Source organism: Adiantum capillus-veneris, chromosome 17, assembly GCF_014529385.1.
Source record: "Adiantum capillus-veneris isolate H3 chromosome 17, ASM1452938v2, whole genome shotgun sequence".
NCBI classification, from domain to species: domain Eukaryota; kingdom Viridiplantae; phylum Streptophyta; class Polypodiopsida; order Polypodiales; family Pteridaceae; genus Adiantum; species Adiantum capillus-veneris.
The window spans coordinates 28,971,424-28,987,163 of record NC_140947.1 but is presented as its reverse complement, the minus strand read 5'-3'; the positions used below and the strand labels follow the sequence as shown (position 1 = coordinate 28,987,163).

The following is a 15,740-nucleotide window of genomic DNA, read 5'->3' as shown; positions in this document are numbered from 1 at the left end:
AATGCTATGTGCAACGGAAGTGATTTTTGGTGTGTGCTCAGGATGAGTGCTCAATGTCTACTCAAGTTCCTTCTAATGAATGAGAGACTTCCTTTCACTTCATGAGAGTTGTGCAATAAACTAGAAAGAGAAAGAGTGATACTGTGAGAAAAGGTTCAAAGAGAGAGAGAGAGAGAGAGAGAGAGAGAGAGAGAGAGAGGACTGACCCCAGATCCACAAACCCCCCTCCAAGGGCCCCCCTCTCTATCGCTAGAGAGGTATTTGCTTTAGATTGCACAAAATGCTGATAGTACTGGTGCTGAAAACGCTGACTGCTGGTACTGAAGTGAAAACGTTGTAAGTGCTGAGGCTAGGAAACGCTGAGGGTACTGGGCTGAAAACGCTGACTGCTGGTACTGAAGTGAAAACGCTGTAAGTGCTGAGGCTAGGAAACGCTGAGGGTACTGGGCTGAAAACACTGGTTGTACTGGGTACTGAAAATGCTGGTACTGATTTGGCATCTTCTGCTGAAAACTGAAAATGTTGGGTCTGATGGCTGGAACTGTGACGGTGCGGCGAGGCGCTGCCTGATCTGGAAACGCTGGCTGATCTGGCGTCTTGGGCTGAAAACCTGAAAATGCTGGGACTGATGGTTGGAACTGCGACGGTGCGGCGAGGCTATGGCTGAATTCTGAAGACGCTGATGCTGATGGGCTGATCTGGTGCAAAAACTCCAGAGAGACTGAGGTACACGGAGACTTGGTACTTGTACTGCAGATACTGACATATGCTTGAGAAGTGACCATCACTCTTCGGGCAAGACTTATCTTTGTATTAGCACACTTAGTAATACTTCTTCGTGTGCTGTGTACTCTTGGGCTTCTCCTTCGTCTTCCTTGATCTTCACATGCATTTCTACAGCCATAGTTCCTATCATATTTTAGTCTTTAGTTTGAACTAGGATTGGAGAACTTTCATTTTTGTTTTATGTCTTTTTTGTTGTAGGAGTTTGAAATGTAGAGTTAAATCATCTTGTGCTTTCAAGATTCATTGAAGTAAGCTTCTCCCATTTATGTTGACCATCCCTTTGGTCTAAGTTATTTTTAGGTGATTGTTCTGCTTTATCTTTGTATTCTGTTCTAAATGAATAAGATTCACTTGCTTTACTATAACTTTTGATTCCTCTTTCTTTGAGTGTCTCGGGTTTGTATTTTGTGCGAGTGTTTTAACTTGTGCTTTAATTCGTAAGTTCAGAGTTTTCTAACCCTATGAAGGTATTTTATTTAAGTCATTATTGTGTAAGGAGCTGTTCTTAATGGTTTGTAGGTGGCACACGTCACAGCTCAATATGGGGAGACAGCATTGTTATACCATATTGCCACCAAATGGGGTGCAGATATTGATGCTTGTGATAATGACGGGCGAAGTCCGCTTCACTGGTAGAACAGATACCACATATACTCTTTGTTTTACAACTAACAACCAAAAAAAATGATGTTGTATTATGGGAATTTTAGGGCTGCATACAAGGGTTTTGTAGATTGTGTGAGATTGCTTCTTTTCATGGATGCCTCCCGGAGTAGACAAGATAAAGAAGGTAAGTACTTCTTTCTGGTGCCTTTTTGTAGCCATGAAGGTTGATTGTTTAGCTTACTTTCCCTGCTGCTGTTCTGTGCCTTTGAAGAATAGGCTGCACCCCTTTGCATTGGGCAGCTATCAGAGGGAATTTGGAAGCATGCACTGTGCTGGTCCAAGCAGGGACATTGGATGATTTGATGGCTACCGACTACACTGGGTGTACAGCAGTTCAGCTTGCTTCTGATAAAGGCCACAGGCATGTGGCTTTGTTTTTGGTAAGTAACCACGTCTTGCATTCTGAAGGCTCATCTCTATACTTGCTTATTCTATTATTCTCTCACTGCTTTTGCCTATGCAGTCCAATGCAAGGAGGGTTTTGCAGAACCGAAGCGATAACAAGAGTGGGTTCGGAAGGTTAACAAAGTTGGGTCTTGTTCCAATCTTGTGGGTCTTAATTGTTGGATTGCTTATGGCTTATATCAATTGTGTCATCATAAGTAAGTATTCTGAAGCTTTTCCCTGTACTATTGGACTTTTATTAACTTTCTATAAACAGTTTTTTTTTTTTGGCATCTTTTGTCATTACTACTGCAGCATCAAGGCTCTATAGGATAACACCACTAGTTGGATTTTGGGCGTGGTCTGCGGTCTTCTGTGGCACCGGTGGGCTGTTCCTTCTGTACAGATGCAGCAGGTAAGGGCCTTTACCTTAATACTCGTGAACTTTTCAGGTTGTAGTTTTTCAGATTTCTAAATCAATCTTACAAAAAGGTGACTTAAGTTGCAAGATGTTCTGTATTAAAATCTGATTGCTTGTCCCTGAGAAAATTTTAAATCATTTGATTTGGAAGATTTTTGAAAGCATAGATTCTGATGTAAATAAAGCATTCTGGAGACAATCCTGAGCTTGTGGTAGCTGTGTTTTTTCCCCTAGACTCAGGTACTAAATCAGCTCCCCGTACTTTCTGTTTCTAGTTACATATTGATTTTCATGCCCTTTGAAGAAGTACACGACCAAGCGACCAGCCATTTTGACCATCACCAAAACAGACTTGCAAATATAAATAATTTCTCGCTCACAAAACATGCTCTAGGCTACATGCTGACATCACCAGATTCCAACAAAAGTGTAACAACACCTAACTTGGCTGTGTACAAGAATTTATGCAACATTGGTAATGCATGCTCGGATTCTAATTAATGCATTCTTCTGGTCATGCATCTCCTGCGAACAAGGTTACAAGGGTGCTAGACATATATCAACCATTTGAGTTTTTTGTATGCTCGTGTAGATGCCCATGCTATTTTTTAATGATGGTTTATGAAGGAATAAAGAGAAGAGGGTAGATAGATCTTTCGTATGACACCTCTTTAGTCGTCTCTGGTATTGAGGGTTGAGGTGGGGGAAGGTCTCCAGGTTCCGGTATCGGTCTTTCTTCATTGGCTTGACTCTCTCGAGTGTTATGGGGACCTTCCTTCATAATTTCAGAGATCTGGAGCACAAAATAGGTGACCCTATGGAGGTTCTCTGTGAAAGAGGGCCTATGCCGTTTGTTCCTATGCTCTTGTCAACGTCCGGGAGTGGCTCACATGCACTCTAGTCTGCTTGAATGAAGGCAAAGTGGAGGACATCATCTTGTTTGGCAAAGGTACTTTCATTGTTATTTTGTGATCACAGGAGCTTACCTCTAGGGTTGTCAGCCGCACTCCTCTCGGCTTGAGGGGCAGATTGGTTTTTCGATGCTCACTCACAGGAATTCAAGGATTTTGTCCATGAAACGAAGGCCTTGGAGGATCCGAATGTCATTCTACAAATGCTTTATTTGTTCAGATTGCCGCCGGCGTACCAAAACGAGGTATTGTGCAATCCCCTTACATCATTTGAGGACATCTACAAGTTCGCGAAGAACTACGACAATACTTTGGCTGTGTCAGCCGGCGGCGAGGGAGACCTCTAACCGCAACACTTCTATGTCAAAGTTTAAACGCTTTGCGCCATCAACATCTTCAAATAAGTAAACTTCACCTTTGCGGACGAAATTGAAGGAGAATGGCAAAGGCAAGGCTTCTTGGCCGAGGATCAAAAGAAGAATCGATGCTATGATTGTCATCAGATGGGTCAACTTCTATGACGACAAGGATTGCCAAAACGTAGAAAGAACTCAAGCACCTCCACAGCGGCAAAGATTTTGGTAAATATTATCGATGAACCAAGTACTTTGTCTTGTTCAAATTCAAAGATTTTTTGTGTTGACGCACGTAGATGCCAAGATTGTCTGGTCGATAAGATTGTGTTTGGCGTGCATGATCTTCTCCATGTGCAAGGGCAAATCAATGGCCAAACTGTAACGGTTTTGGTCGACAATGGCTCCACTCTTTGTTTCTTTTTGTGTGTTATAGGATCTTAAGCTCAAAATCGTTTTGACAAACCGACCCTACTCGGTTCGATACGCGGAAAGTTGAGTTTTGGATCAATGGACTGAGGTCGTGCCAATCGACCTCCCTATTCAACATTGTCATGAATTCTTGGACTTAAGCATAAAGACACCATTATAGGCATTCCGTGGTTCTATAGCAAGACAGCTTCTTTGTCAGTGGATTATGCATCTCATACTATCTTATTTGAGCTTGATGGCGTGTATCATATGGTTGAGGGTTCTGCATCCTCTGGGACCACCAATTCTTATGTAAACTTTATCTTAGCAAAAGAGTCTGATACATGGTGTCATGATCCTAATGTCGAAGTCTTAGTCATTTTTGTCAAGGACTATAATGTAGATTTTTCTTTTCATTGTCACCAAATGGTAACGTGCTTTTATTTGAGCATGAAGTTACTTTGTCTGATCATGATGCTACTGCAAAAAGATATTTGGATTCCGTTTTGAAAGAGTTCACTGATGTCCATCAGATTTACTAGATGGGCTTCCACCGCCTTGCGGGCCGGACCTTGATCACAGGATAAAGATTTTTTCCAATAGCCATCCCGCCTCTCGGCAACCTTATCGATTTAGAGTGAAAGAGGAAGACGAGATTGCTAGGCAGATACAAGCCTATCTTGCAAAGGGTTTTGTTGAGCCTAGTAAATCTCTGTGGGGCGCTCTTGCTCTTCTCACTAAAAAGGATGGTAGGATGTGTTTTTGCGTAGATCACAAGGGTCTCAATAAAGTCACCATTAAGAACAAGTATCCGTTGCCTAGGACGGATGACCTCATGGATCGACTCTTGGCGGGTGCGAAATATTTCACCAAGATCGATCTTCGGTCCGCCTACCAGCAAATACACCCGCGTGATGTCCCGAAGACCGTGTTTCATACACGGTATGGACATTACCAATTTCTGGTCTAACCTTTTGGATTGACCAACGCTCCCGCAACTTTCTAGTAGGTGGTGAATGACCTCTTTTGTGTGTATCTGGGAAAGTGGATTGTCGTGTTCCTTGACGACATACTTATTTATAGTTGGACACTTGAGGAGCATTTGCAACACATTCGCCTCGTCCTACGTATTTTACGATGAGAGAAGTTATATGTGAAGCAATCCAAGTGCGAATTTTTCCGCACGGAGTTGTATTATCTCGGCCATGAACATTGATCTCGAGAAGGTATGAGTGGTCCTATAGTGGCCCATTTTTCGAACCATGCGGCAAGTGAAATCTTTCCTAGGTTTCATCGGATTTTTCCGGGATTTTATCAAAGACTACGCCAAGAATGCTGAACCTCTTACGCGTTTCCTAAATGGCGTTAAAAGCAAAAAGCGTAGTGTTAGTCCATCTATCCCATGTGGACCGATGAGTTCGACCAATGTTTTCAGATGTTGAAGCAACTCGTTACATCTGCACCGATGTTGCAGAGAGTGGATCCGCATAAACCCTTAGTGGTGGAAATGGATGCTGGTGGAAACGAATGCTAGGGGCTATGCCATGCTTGCTATTCTCTATCAAGATGGCCGACCTGTAGCATTTGAAAGTTGCAAGCTCACGGATACTCAAACCCGTTACTCTACACAGGAGAAGGAACTGTTGATAGTCAGCCATGCCTTGAAATTTGGAGTCATTACCTCTATGGGGCTGGCTTCGTGGTATGGGTTGACCACCATGCATTGAAATATCTCTGTGACCTTCGAGCCAGGTGAGGTGAGCTCATGCAGGAGTTCAACTTTGAGATACGCTACCATAAGGGTGCTACTTATGTGGTGGCGGATGGCCTTAGTAGAATCTTGAAGGTAAATGTTCTTTCGTTTATTGAAATCTTGACTCAAAGGTGCGCTGCGAGACCGATCCTTACATTTAGAGAGGAGTCCAAGAAGGATTACGTAGCTGGGAAAGCAATTGCGGTCTAGACACCTGTCGGCTGGCTACGGAGAGAATGGTAGCGGAAAAGTATTCCATTGGTGGTGGATTGCTTTTCAAGCAAGGCATAGTGTGTGTGCCTATTGATGAGGATATTTGCAACAAAATTTTGGTTGTCATGATGCTCCAAGTGCGGAACACCTTGGCATATGCTGTACTTCCGCCTTAGTAAGCTTGTACTCCTATTGGCCGCACATGAAAGCTTTTGTTGAGAAGTAAGTGCAAGAAACTAGAATGCATGTAATGTCAGCTCAACAAAGCTGAATGTCAAATGTGTGCTTGGCTTTTACATCCTCTGATGAGAAATGGACTAGCATTTCTATCAATTTTGTGGTTGGATTGCCCCAGATCAATCATTGTTATGATGCCATTTGGGTTGTTATTGATTGACTCACGAAGATGAAGCACTTTATTCCTATTCGCACCACCGTAGAGAGACATCATTTAGCTCAGCTCTTTGTGGAGCACTTATGTAAGCTTTTTGGTTTGCCCAAAGGAATTGTCAGTGATTGTGATCCCAAGTTTATTGTTAATTTTGGCAACTGGTCTTTGCGCATGTCTCCTGTCGTCAATTTGATTAGGGACGATATTTGCCCCCAGATTGACTTTGCTTATAACAATACTAAGCACTCGGCTACTGGATATGGCCTGCGCATGCTTATGTATGGTTATGAGCCGAAGCCACCCATCGTCATTGAACTCAAAGGTGTTAAGATGCAATCTGTGGTCGATTTCTTGCACAACAGGTAAGAGATGCTCTTGATCACTAAGGAAAGCATACAAACCGGGCCATCTTTTATGCTAACCAACATCGACAGTCTCGTAATCTCCAGGAGGGGATGTGGGTGTACCTTAAGATACCGAAGGATTCTGAAACGATCCGTACTGGTCAGTACTGGTCAATGCTCAAAATGATCTTTGTGATATTGTGGGCCATTCCGAATCATCAAGAAGATTAGTGATGTCTCCTATAATCTGGATCTACCCTCTGATATTATTGTCCATCCGGCGTTCCACATTAGCTGCATGAAGGAACGGTTGGGACATGATGAACAAGCCGTTCCTTTGGAGGAAGTCTCGACTTTGGAGGATACCACTTGTTATATTCCACTTGAACCCGAATTGGTTATTGATCAAAGGGTCAAGCGGTGTCCAAAGGCTTCTTACCCCGAATATTGGATCAAGTGGAAGCGTTGACCTGAGTCAAGTGCTAATTGGGAATCAGTATGCTCTTTGAAGAGTCATTTACCTGATTTTATAACCAAGGATATTGATGAGGACAGCAATTAAAAGTAAGGGGGAAGTGTTATGTCCCCAAACATTAGGATGGGCACATGAGCTTTGTACGGCCAACTGTGAACATGGTCCTATGATTAGGGCGGCTAAGGAATCCTATAAATAGGATCTAGCCTAATTTGCGAGTGGTCTTGTGCGATCACCACACTTGGACACTAGGCCCTTGGCAGCGCTGCTTGCACAGTTTGGCCGGGTACAGCCACAAAACATCCCTCACTCCGTGTCACGTGTCCCTACGAGAAACTGGGACCGATTGGACGAATCTAGAGAGATGCCATAACTCTTAACACTCCCTTTCAGTTCTTGCAAAGGAAGACGGACTAGGAAGTTGAAGCAAGGTTGCATCAGTACGTACATATTGATCCATACAATACGGTATATCTGTATGGTACGGAATAGTATGTACGGATTCGTCTAGTACGCAATTTTCTTTTCCCCCTATTGTGTGGGTGGGTTGGGTGGTTTTGTTAAGAGTTCAGATTCCTGTCCCGCGGTAGCTCCAATATCTCTCAGGAGCAAATTAGGGAGTGAGGGCTGTTTTGTGGCTGTGTCCGGCCATATTTGAGGTAGACGTACCTGTTCTCGGCAATGCACTCCATGGTGTTGCTCACTCCGTAGGTTGGCATGAGGCAGGACCCCCGTTCCTAGGGTTTCCCGGGGTCAGAGTCTGGAGTGCTATGCAGTTTTGATACTAAGTATGTGTGTCAGGTCACTTTTAGCGAGTTTACATATTTATTAGCATTTTTAGCCATTTATCAGGGTCGTGGGGTTTTGCAGTAGGTAGGGCAATTCTAGGAATTGCCTATATATGCAACCCAGCCCCTTGTACTTTTGACATGTGTTGTGATCATTGCAGAGCTTCAATGTTTGGGCATACTCTCTCTCTCTCTCTCTCTCTCGTGTGTTTTCTACTGCTAGCGTTTTGTGTACGGCTTCGCCCTCACTCACTCTCTCTCTCTCTCTCTCTCTCTCTCTCTCCAGCGTTTTCACTAGCGCTCGCTCTCTCTTGCCGTGTGCACACTCTCCTGGTGTGGCATTGCTTGCAGTGAGTACTTGTGCCCGTTCGGTGGGCAGTACGCGCTAGGAGCTTGACGACGAGGAGATCTATCACAATATGACTGCCGGTCCAGAGAGGAGGTTTGCTTGCGGTTGCAGCCAAGTTCATAATCTAATTCGCCCTTTTCTGCTGCACCTTTGACATGGTATCAGAGCCACGACGTGCTCTTGATTCGGATTGGTGATTTGTGCGAGTTTTTGGTGCTGAATTTCCGCGACGAAATGAGACAGTTTAAAGCTTTTCTGCGATTTTCACTCATTTGGGGCTGATTTCGGTTGTAGTGGGAAAATTTGCAGATTTTCTCTCTTCTAAATCGACCTAGCCTCATCACATGCCCAAATTCTCTAACACCATGGAGAAGAGTGATGATTCCAACATGAATTCGGTCCGTGATGACGAAGTACACAATGATGATGTTACTGGCGGTGGTGATGAACCGCTTGTTAACGAGGAGTGGGGAGATTGGTCCCAATTCTACTCCGGCACTGTGTGATGACGAAGTACACAATGATGATGCTGCCGACGGTGGTGATGAACCACCCGTCAACGAGGAGTGGGGAGATTGGTCCCAATTCTACTCCGGCGCAGGTGATCAACCAATCAAGATACCTACTCTCCCTACCTTTCCCTCGAATCGGCAATTGAATGGAGACAACTATGCCATTCGGAAAGCTACCATGATGGCAGGTCTTTGACTCTTACGAGCTTGGAGGTTTTGTCTCGAGAAACTTTCAAAGGCCAAAGGACCTTGCGGGAGCGAAGCAATGGGAGCGTGTCAATGCTCGAATCCGGTATTTCATCATCCTCAACAGTACATCATAAGTTATTAGCCATATATGCTTGATGAAAGATGCGAAGTTGATTTGGGATCCGCTTTTTTCACTTTATGATCAAGTTTTTCCAATGAAGCGAATAGCCCTCTAGGTGCAATTTTCTCCAATGAAGCGAATAGCCCTCGAGGTGCAATTGAGGACTCTTGATGCGAAGAACTCATCCATGCGGGATCACATCAACAAGATACAGGAGCTTCAACAAGAGATACTTCATATGGGAAAGCTTATCAGTTCAGAGGATATGGCCATCCAGCTTTTGGCCCAATTGCCTCCTCGGGATACCAACTTCTATTCTTCATTGATTACAAGGGGCCGGTTGAACGCTATCTCTTGGGACGAGATTGTTCCAATGGTATTGGATCAAGGGAAGCGGTTCAATACGGGGAAGAAGTCAGCCTTCGAAGCCTTGACCAGTTTTTCCAATAGCAACAAGAAGCAGAATGGGTAAGAAGAAAAGCAACAACACCAAAGACAAGAAGAGTGATGCCAAGCGGGAAGCCTTGAAGGCGGAATGGCATTGCAACAGTTACGATGAGAAGGGACATTATTGGAGAAAGTGTCCAAAGCGAGTTGGAGATGCTTTGACTTCTTCTGTACGAGTGGTGTAGTTACCAAGGGTATACTTTCTACAGCACAAGCATGAGGCATTTGGCCTCTTCAAGAATTGGCGCTCTTGTGGAGAAAAGAAGCAATCAAGTGTTGAAGACTATTCTATCGGACAAAGGCGGGGAGTTTACCTCCAATGCATTCATTCAATTTTGTGCTGACAATGGCATCAAGCGAGAGCTTGCGAATACCTGGTCACCTTCAGAGAATGGAGTTGTGAAGCGGAAGAATAGGACAATGGTAGAAATGGCACGAACCATGCCTTAGCATCGAGACTTGCCAAAGTCTTTATGGGCAGTGTAACAAACTTGGACACCCCAAGTCAAGATTTTGTCGCGACACAGTAGAGATTAACTTCAAAACACTTCACAAAATCTAGAGAGAGTCGACACGGCCCGGCGTAGTTCCGTGCCAAGAGATACTGGCACCAAAGACTTGCGTCCCTTTCGGTATTTCTTTTATGTTAACCTTTGAGCAATAGTTGGTGCTCGCTCTCAGACTCTGCGTCCAGAGCTCTGCAGAGTGAGCCTCCTTGGGTTCATTATAAAGGTTACAAGGGATGCTAAAAGCAGAGCCCCAAAAGTATTAAACTTCAAAAGCAACTTCTCCCAAAAATTAGTGCTACCAAAAGCAGCCAGCGAAGATCGCCGAATTCCATATAGTCAGCCAGCGTAAAACGCGGAGAATTCGTACAGTTCTGCCACGTCATCCTATCAGCGTAAAAAACGGGATTTTCGCATAGCGTGCCTTGTAGCAGTTGTTAGCGCCAAACGCAGAAATCCGTATTGTGTGTCCGAACATTGCCACGTCATAAATTTGTGACATACCCCCCTCTTGAAAGTGTTACCATATACATGTGGTAGTGATGTGTGTGAACACACTAGGACCGCCGGGGCAATTTTTTCCCTCTTTAGGAGGTTTTTCTCCCCGAGCATTGTATATACGCCCATCACTCTAGGGCTATCGATCTTTCCATTGCACACTAAGTAACACACTCTCTATTGTGTGCCTTGAGCTTCCTTCGTCTTCTCCAAAAGCTGTGTGCGTTTCTCTGCAACCCTAATTCCAACAATTGGTGTCAGAGCAGGTTGCGTCCTCCCGGGCTTAGTCGCCAGCTGCTACAGTACATGCCTGCTCACTTTCTCCGATTTCAGTGAGCTTTGGCGAGCGTTCGCAAGTCGACAAATATTTCTGATTCGTGCTCATTTCGGCCTCCGTTTCCACTACAGGCAGGTCTGCATAGGCAATTTCGTCATTTTGTGCAGAATTTTTGTCAGTGCCGTTTTCTGCATAACAGGTGTCTTACAGTCTTCTACGGTTTGTGCTATATAGCACGTGTTGTTCCCGCTCCGTTTCTCCTATTTTCGAGCAATTTTCACATCAGGTGCAACATTTACCATGGCTGACAACCACACAGATGTCTTCAAGATGTTTGCTGCGGAGGATAGGTTGGACAATTACCCTATGTGGGCTTATCCTGGATTCATCTCGGTCTATTTTTTAGTCGTATAGTAGACATGCATACTTCACATTGTGAAGTTTTCGTCCGAGTTACGACCAGTTGATATTGTGCTAATTCTTTCTATCTTTTGTGGTGCGTATGCCCTATCAACTACCTCATTTGTGCTACTTTTTTCGATTTCATGCTTCTTTTAGTGCTAGGCTTCGTTATGGCTGAGTCTGCCCTTGATCTCCGGAGTCATGACAGAAACTCAGTACGTTGAACTTTGTGTTGATGTATGCTCATATGTGTGTGCGTGTGGCGTGTGTTGTGTTGGGGAGCATATGTTAGTACCTAGTTCTACACCCACTATGGGGCACTGATGACGTTAGTGGGGATGTCGTGGTATTTAGTCAATACTATGCATGATGGAGCTGAATCTTATATCGTCTTGTGGGTGACTACCATGGGTCTATACCTTGCACTTTCCTTCAAGGGTGAATCTGAGCTTATCCTGGATTCATCTAGGTAAATTACCCTATGTGGGCTTATATGATGCAACACGTTCTTGTGTCAAAGGGCGTCTGGAATATTGTGCACGGCATTGATGTACGTCCTGGTTCTGAGGATGTAGGCGATGTTGAGGATGTTGCAGGTCTTGCTGCAAGGATTGCTGCTATTAGAGTTGTTTTGCCTACGGCAGAACAAGCTCGCTGGGATGTAAAGGATGCGCAGGCTCATGCATTGATTGCGTTGTTTGTGAAGCGCACCATTGTTCCTCACATCCGTTCAGCAAAATCTGCAAAACAGGCTTGGGATATTTTGGCTGGTCTTTATGCAAGCCGCAATGAGGCTGAAATTGCTTTACTGCGTAAAGAGCTGGAGTCGAAGATTATGCATAAGGAAGATGACATGGACACTTTCCTTGCTAGTGTCAAGGATATCAATGAGAAACTTATTTCTGCAGGTGAAGTCATTTCAGACAGTTCCCTTGTGCAGACTGTTCTTGATGCCTTACCAGATTCTTACCAGACTTTTGCTAGTACTTGGAGACTTATGACCCAAGGAAATCCAGAAGTTGTCAAGTTTGATGCATTATGCACATTGCTTTTGCAAGAGTCACTTTCCAGAAAAAACAGGACTAGACAGCGTGCAGTTGAACAGGCTTTTATTGCTTCTCAAAGAAAGGGTGGTAACAGCAATGCAACCACTTCTTATGGTTATGCTGCGAGTGGCAAAACTTCTGTTCCTAATGCTTCTGCTGGCAGCACTTGGTCTAGCAATTCTGGTGATAAGGGCAAAAAGAAGATGCGTTGCCATTATTGTAAAGCTAATGATCACTTGATCAAGCAGTGTCCTAAATTGAAGGCCAAAGAGACTAAGAAGAAAGAGGGTGCTTCCACTGCAAATACTGGTTCCACTACAAATGCAGCCATTGTTGAGTCTTCTGTGAAAGGAGAATGTGATGCTGATGTCGATGCAGAATGGGCTTTCAGCGCAGAGTGCACTTACAATCCTACTGTCTATGATGCATGCTTGTCAGTTGCTGCAGATTCACATGTGTGGTATTTCGACAGTGGTGCTACAAAGCACATTACCTCACATCGTGAATTGTTCACCTCTCTCGAGTCTGTCCCTCATGAGAATTCTGTCACTTGTGCCAACAATGCCTCTTATCCAGTTCAGGGAGTTGGAAAGATTGTGCTTACTGTCGCTAATGGCAGTTCTTTCACACTTGTTGATGCACTTTATGTACGTGGGATCAAGAAGAATCTTTTGTCTGTATCTGCACTTGCTAGACTTGGACTTGTAGTCAAAGATGACAGATGTACAGTTCATGATCTTAGTTTTGGTGATGAAATCGTTGCATTTGGGCTTTTGTGCCGTGGTTTGTATAAGCTCACTTTGTGTGACAAGTGTGGACAAAATTTTGTAAATGCAGTTGCAGATTCAAGGGCTATTTCAGATGCAAAACTTTGGCATGCACGTTTTGGTCATCTGAATTTTGCTAGTTTGCTGCGTTTGTAGAAATATGATATGGTTGCTTCTTTGCCGCCTCTTGAAGCACCTGTCAAACATGTTTGTGAAGGCTGTATTTTTCTAAGTTTCCAAAGGATGGTTTAGTTCGGGTCACATGCAGGTTGCAGCTTGTGCATAGTGATGTTTGTGGGCCCATGCAAACTCCGTCTTTGGGCAATTACCTTTACTTCGTGACTTTCATTGATGATTACTCCAGGCATGCATGGGTATTTCCACTTAAAGCGAAGTCCAAAGTTTTTATGTGCTTTAAACAATTTCTGGCTATGGTTGAAAATGTCTCGAAATGTACTATGGGCACCCTCCGCTCCGATCGAGGGGGGGAGTATATGTCTCATGAATTCAATACATTTTTGGCTAGTCGTGGGATAAAACACCAATGTACAGTGCCTTATACACCTCAACAAAATGGCGTTGCTGAGAGGAAAAACAGTCACTTACGGAAATGGCACGACGTATGGTCAAAAGTCAAGCTTTGCCGCATTCTTTTTGGCTTGAGGCCATCATGTGTGCCACTTATGTACTAAACATGTGTCCTACAAAAGCTTTGCAGTCTATTACTCCATATGAAGCATGGCATGATAGAAAGCCTTCTATTGAGCACATGCGTGTTTTTGGCTGTTTGGCATATGCTTTGGTGCCACAAACACAGCGCAGAAAATTGGATGATAAGGCTGTCAAATGTATTTTTATTGGTTATAGTGCTGAAAGCAAAGGTTACAGGTTGTATCATCCGCAAACAAAACGTATTCTGGTTTCACGGGATGTAGTGTTTGTGGAAGATTCTGTTCAGCCCTTGCTGTCATGAACTAGAGACAATAATGTAAGCTCACAAGACATTTATGACACTTTGTTGCCTCTTTTCAGTGGTGGAAATACGAATGTAAGTTCCAATGAGGCAAATGTACAGCCTATGGGGGTTTCTGAAAATGTTACAGATCAGCCTATTACTGATGCAGATGTACATGATGTACTTGATGAGGAAAGGGCTGAAAATGAGCAGGCTAGAGGTATGCCAAAATGGCTGGTGCACACTTTGCGTGACAGTAAATTGGATGCACCTTTGTCTAGTCGTACTCGTTCAGGCTCTCGCCATGCATCTTATGCATCAGATTGTTATGCTTTGGCTGTGTCTAGCTTACATGATGTTGAGGAGCCTCTGTCTTTTGATGAAGCACAGAATTCAGAAAATTGGATGGCTGCCATGCAATGAGAATATGATGCACTTATAGAAAATGACACATGGACTTTATGTGATTTGCCTCTTGGCAAAAAGGCCATTGGTACGAAGTGGGTTTACAAGTTGAAACGCAAGCCGGATGGTGAGATCGATCGCCATAAGGCTCGACTTGTTGCAAAGGGTTATGCACAGCAAAAAGGCATAGATTATGAAGAGACTTTTGCTCCCACTTGTCGTATGACTACTGTGTGTTTTCTATGTGTCACCAGTGTGTGACTACTATCTATCCTTTTTGTTGATTTCTTTCTTATTATCTATTTACTTTCACTTTTTGGAAACACCCCTCGGGAAATCTAACTGCCCTGCATTGCATAGCTAGTGTGGAACTGTCCAGAGGGAGTCCAGGCCTGAGGGCAAGAGAGCACTAAGGTTGGACAAGGACTATGGTTAGCCAAGTGGGGTCATTGACTAGCCAAAGTGGAATCCTTTGCTACAGAGGCTACATTTCAGTTCTGGATGTGGCCGCAGTGTACAAAGAGGGTCGGATGACCTAGAAAGATACAATGGCAGCATCTCCTAAAATTTAGGGAACTGCTATTTTGGGACCTGAAAATGTCTTCGCGTCATTACGTGCAGTTTGACATGGGGATCATTTTGTTACTCTGTGGCCAAGTCAACAGAGGCTGCAGGTGAGATATTTTTAGACCCGAGGGTCTAAAGCGGGAAAATGCACAAATGAGTGACACTTGGCACTTTGAGGCCAGTTTACTACTTATAGAGAAGGCAAAAACGTGATTTATAGTTGGGAGGCTCATTTTGCAAGTCTCTGTCACAGGTTAAGAGCTATGGAGTGCTTGCTTTCCCTCTTATGCACAGTGCGGTGCCAGGAGTGATGCCCTGCACGCTACGCACTGCCCTCTCTCTCCCCTTTGGCAGTATGTTATGCCCCTCTAGTGGGCTCTTCATTTGACCAATGTACAGTTGTGTGGGTTCATGCGCGATTGCCGAGGCAAGAGCCTCTTGCACAGGTACCTGTGCAAGAGGCTCTTGCCTCGGCAATCGCGCATGAACCCACACAACTGTACATTGGTCAAATGAAGAGCCCACTAGAGGGGCATAACATACTGCCAAAGGGGAGAGAGAGGGCAGTGCGTAGCGTGCAGGGCATCACTCCTGGCACCGCACTGTGCATAAGAGGGAAAGCAAGCACTCCATAGCTCTTAACCTGTGACAGAGACTTGCAAAATGAGCCTCCCAACTATAAATCACGTTTTTGCCTTCTCTATAAGTAGTAAACTGGCCTCAAAGTGCCAAGTGTCACTCATTTGTGCATTTTCCCGCTTTAGACCCTCGGGTCTAAAAATATCTCACCTGCAGCCTCTGTT

At 44.3% G+C, this 15,740-nt stretch overlaps 1 protein-coding gene across 2 annotated transcripts in view; it reads left to right on the top strand.

Annotated features, from left to right (window-relative positions):
- TIP1 (Ankyrin repeat family protein with DHHC zinc finger domain-containing protein) overlaps positions 1–15,740 on the top strand; it is a 47,981-nt gene that overhangs the window by 12,935 nt on the left and 19,306 nt on the right. For both annotated transcript variants that reach the window (XM_086486389.1, XM_086486388.1), the window contains exons 3-7: positions 1,306–1,418; positions 1,497–1,576; positions 1,669–1,832; positions 1,916–2,054; positions 2,152–2,251. In XM_086486389.1, the coding sequence (XP_086342515.1) occupies positions 1,306–1,418; positions 1,497–1,576; positions 1,669–1,832; positions 1,916–2,054; positions 2,152–2,251 (596 nt within the window). The remainder of the gene's footprint in view (positions 1–1,305; positions 1,419–1,496; positions 1,577–1,668; positions 1,833–1,915; positions 2,055–2,151; positions 2,252–15,740) is intronic.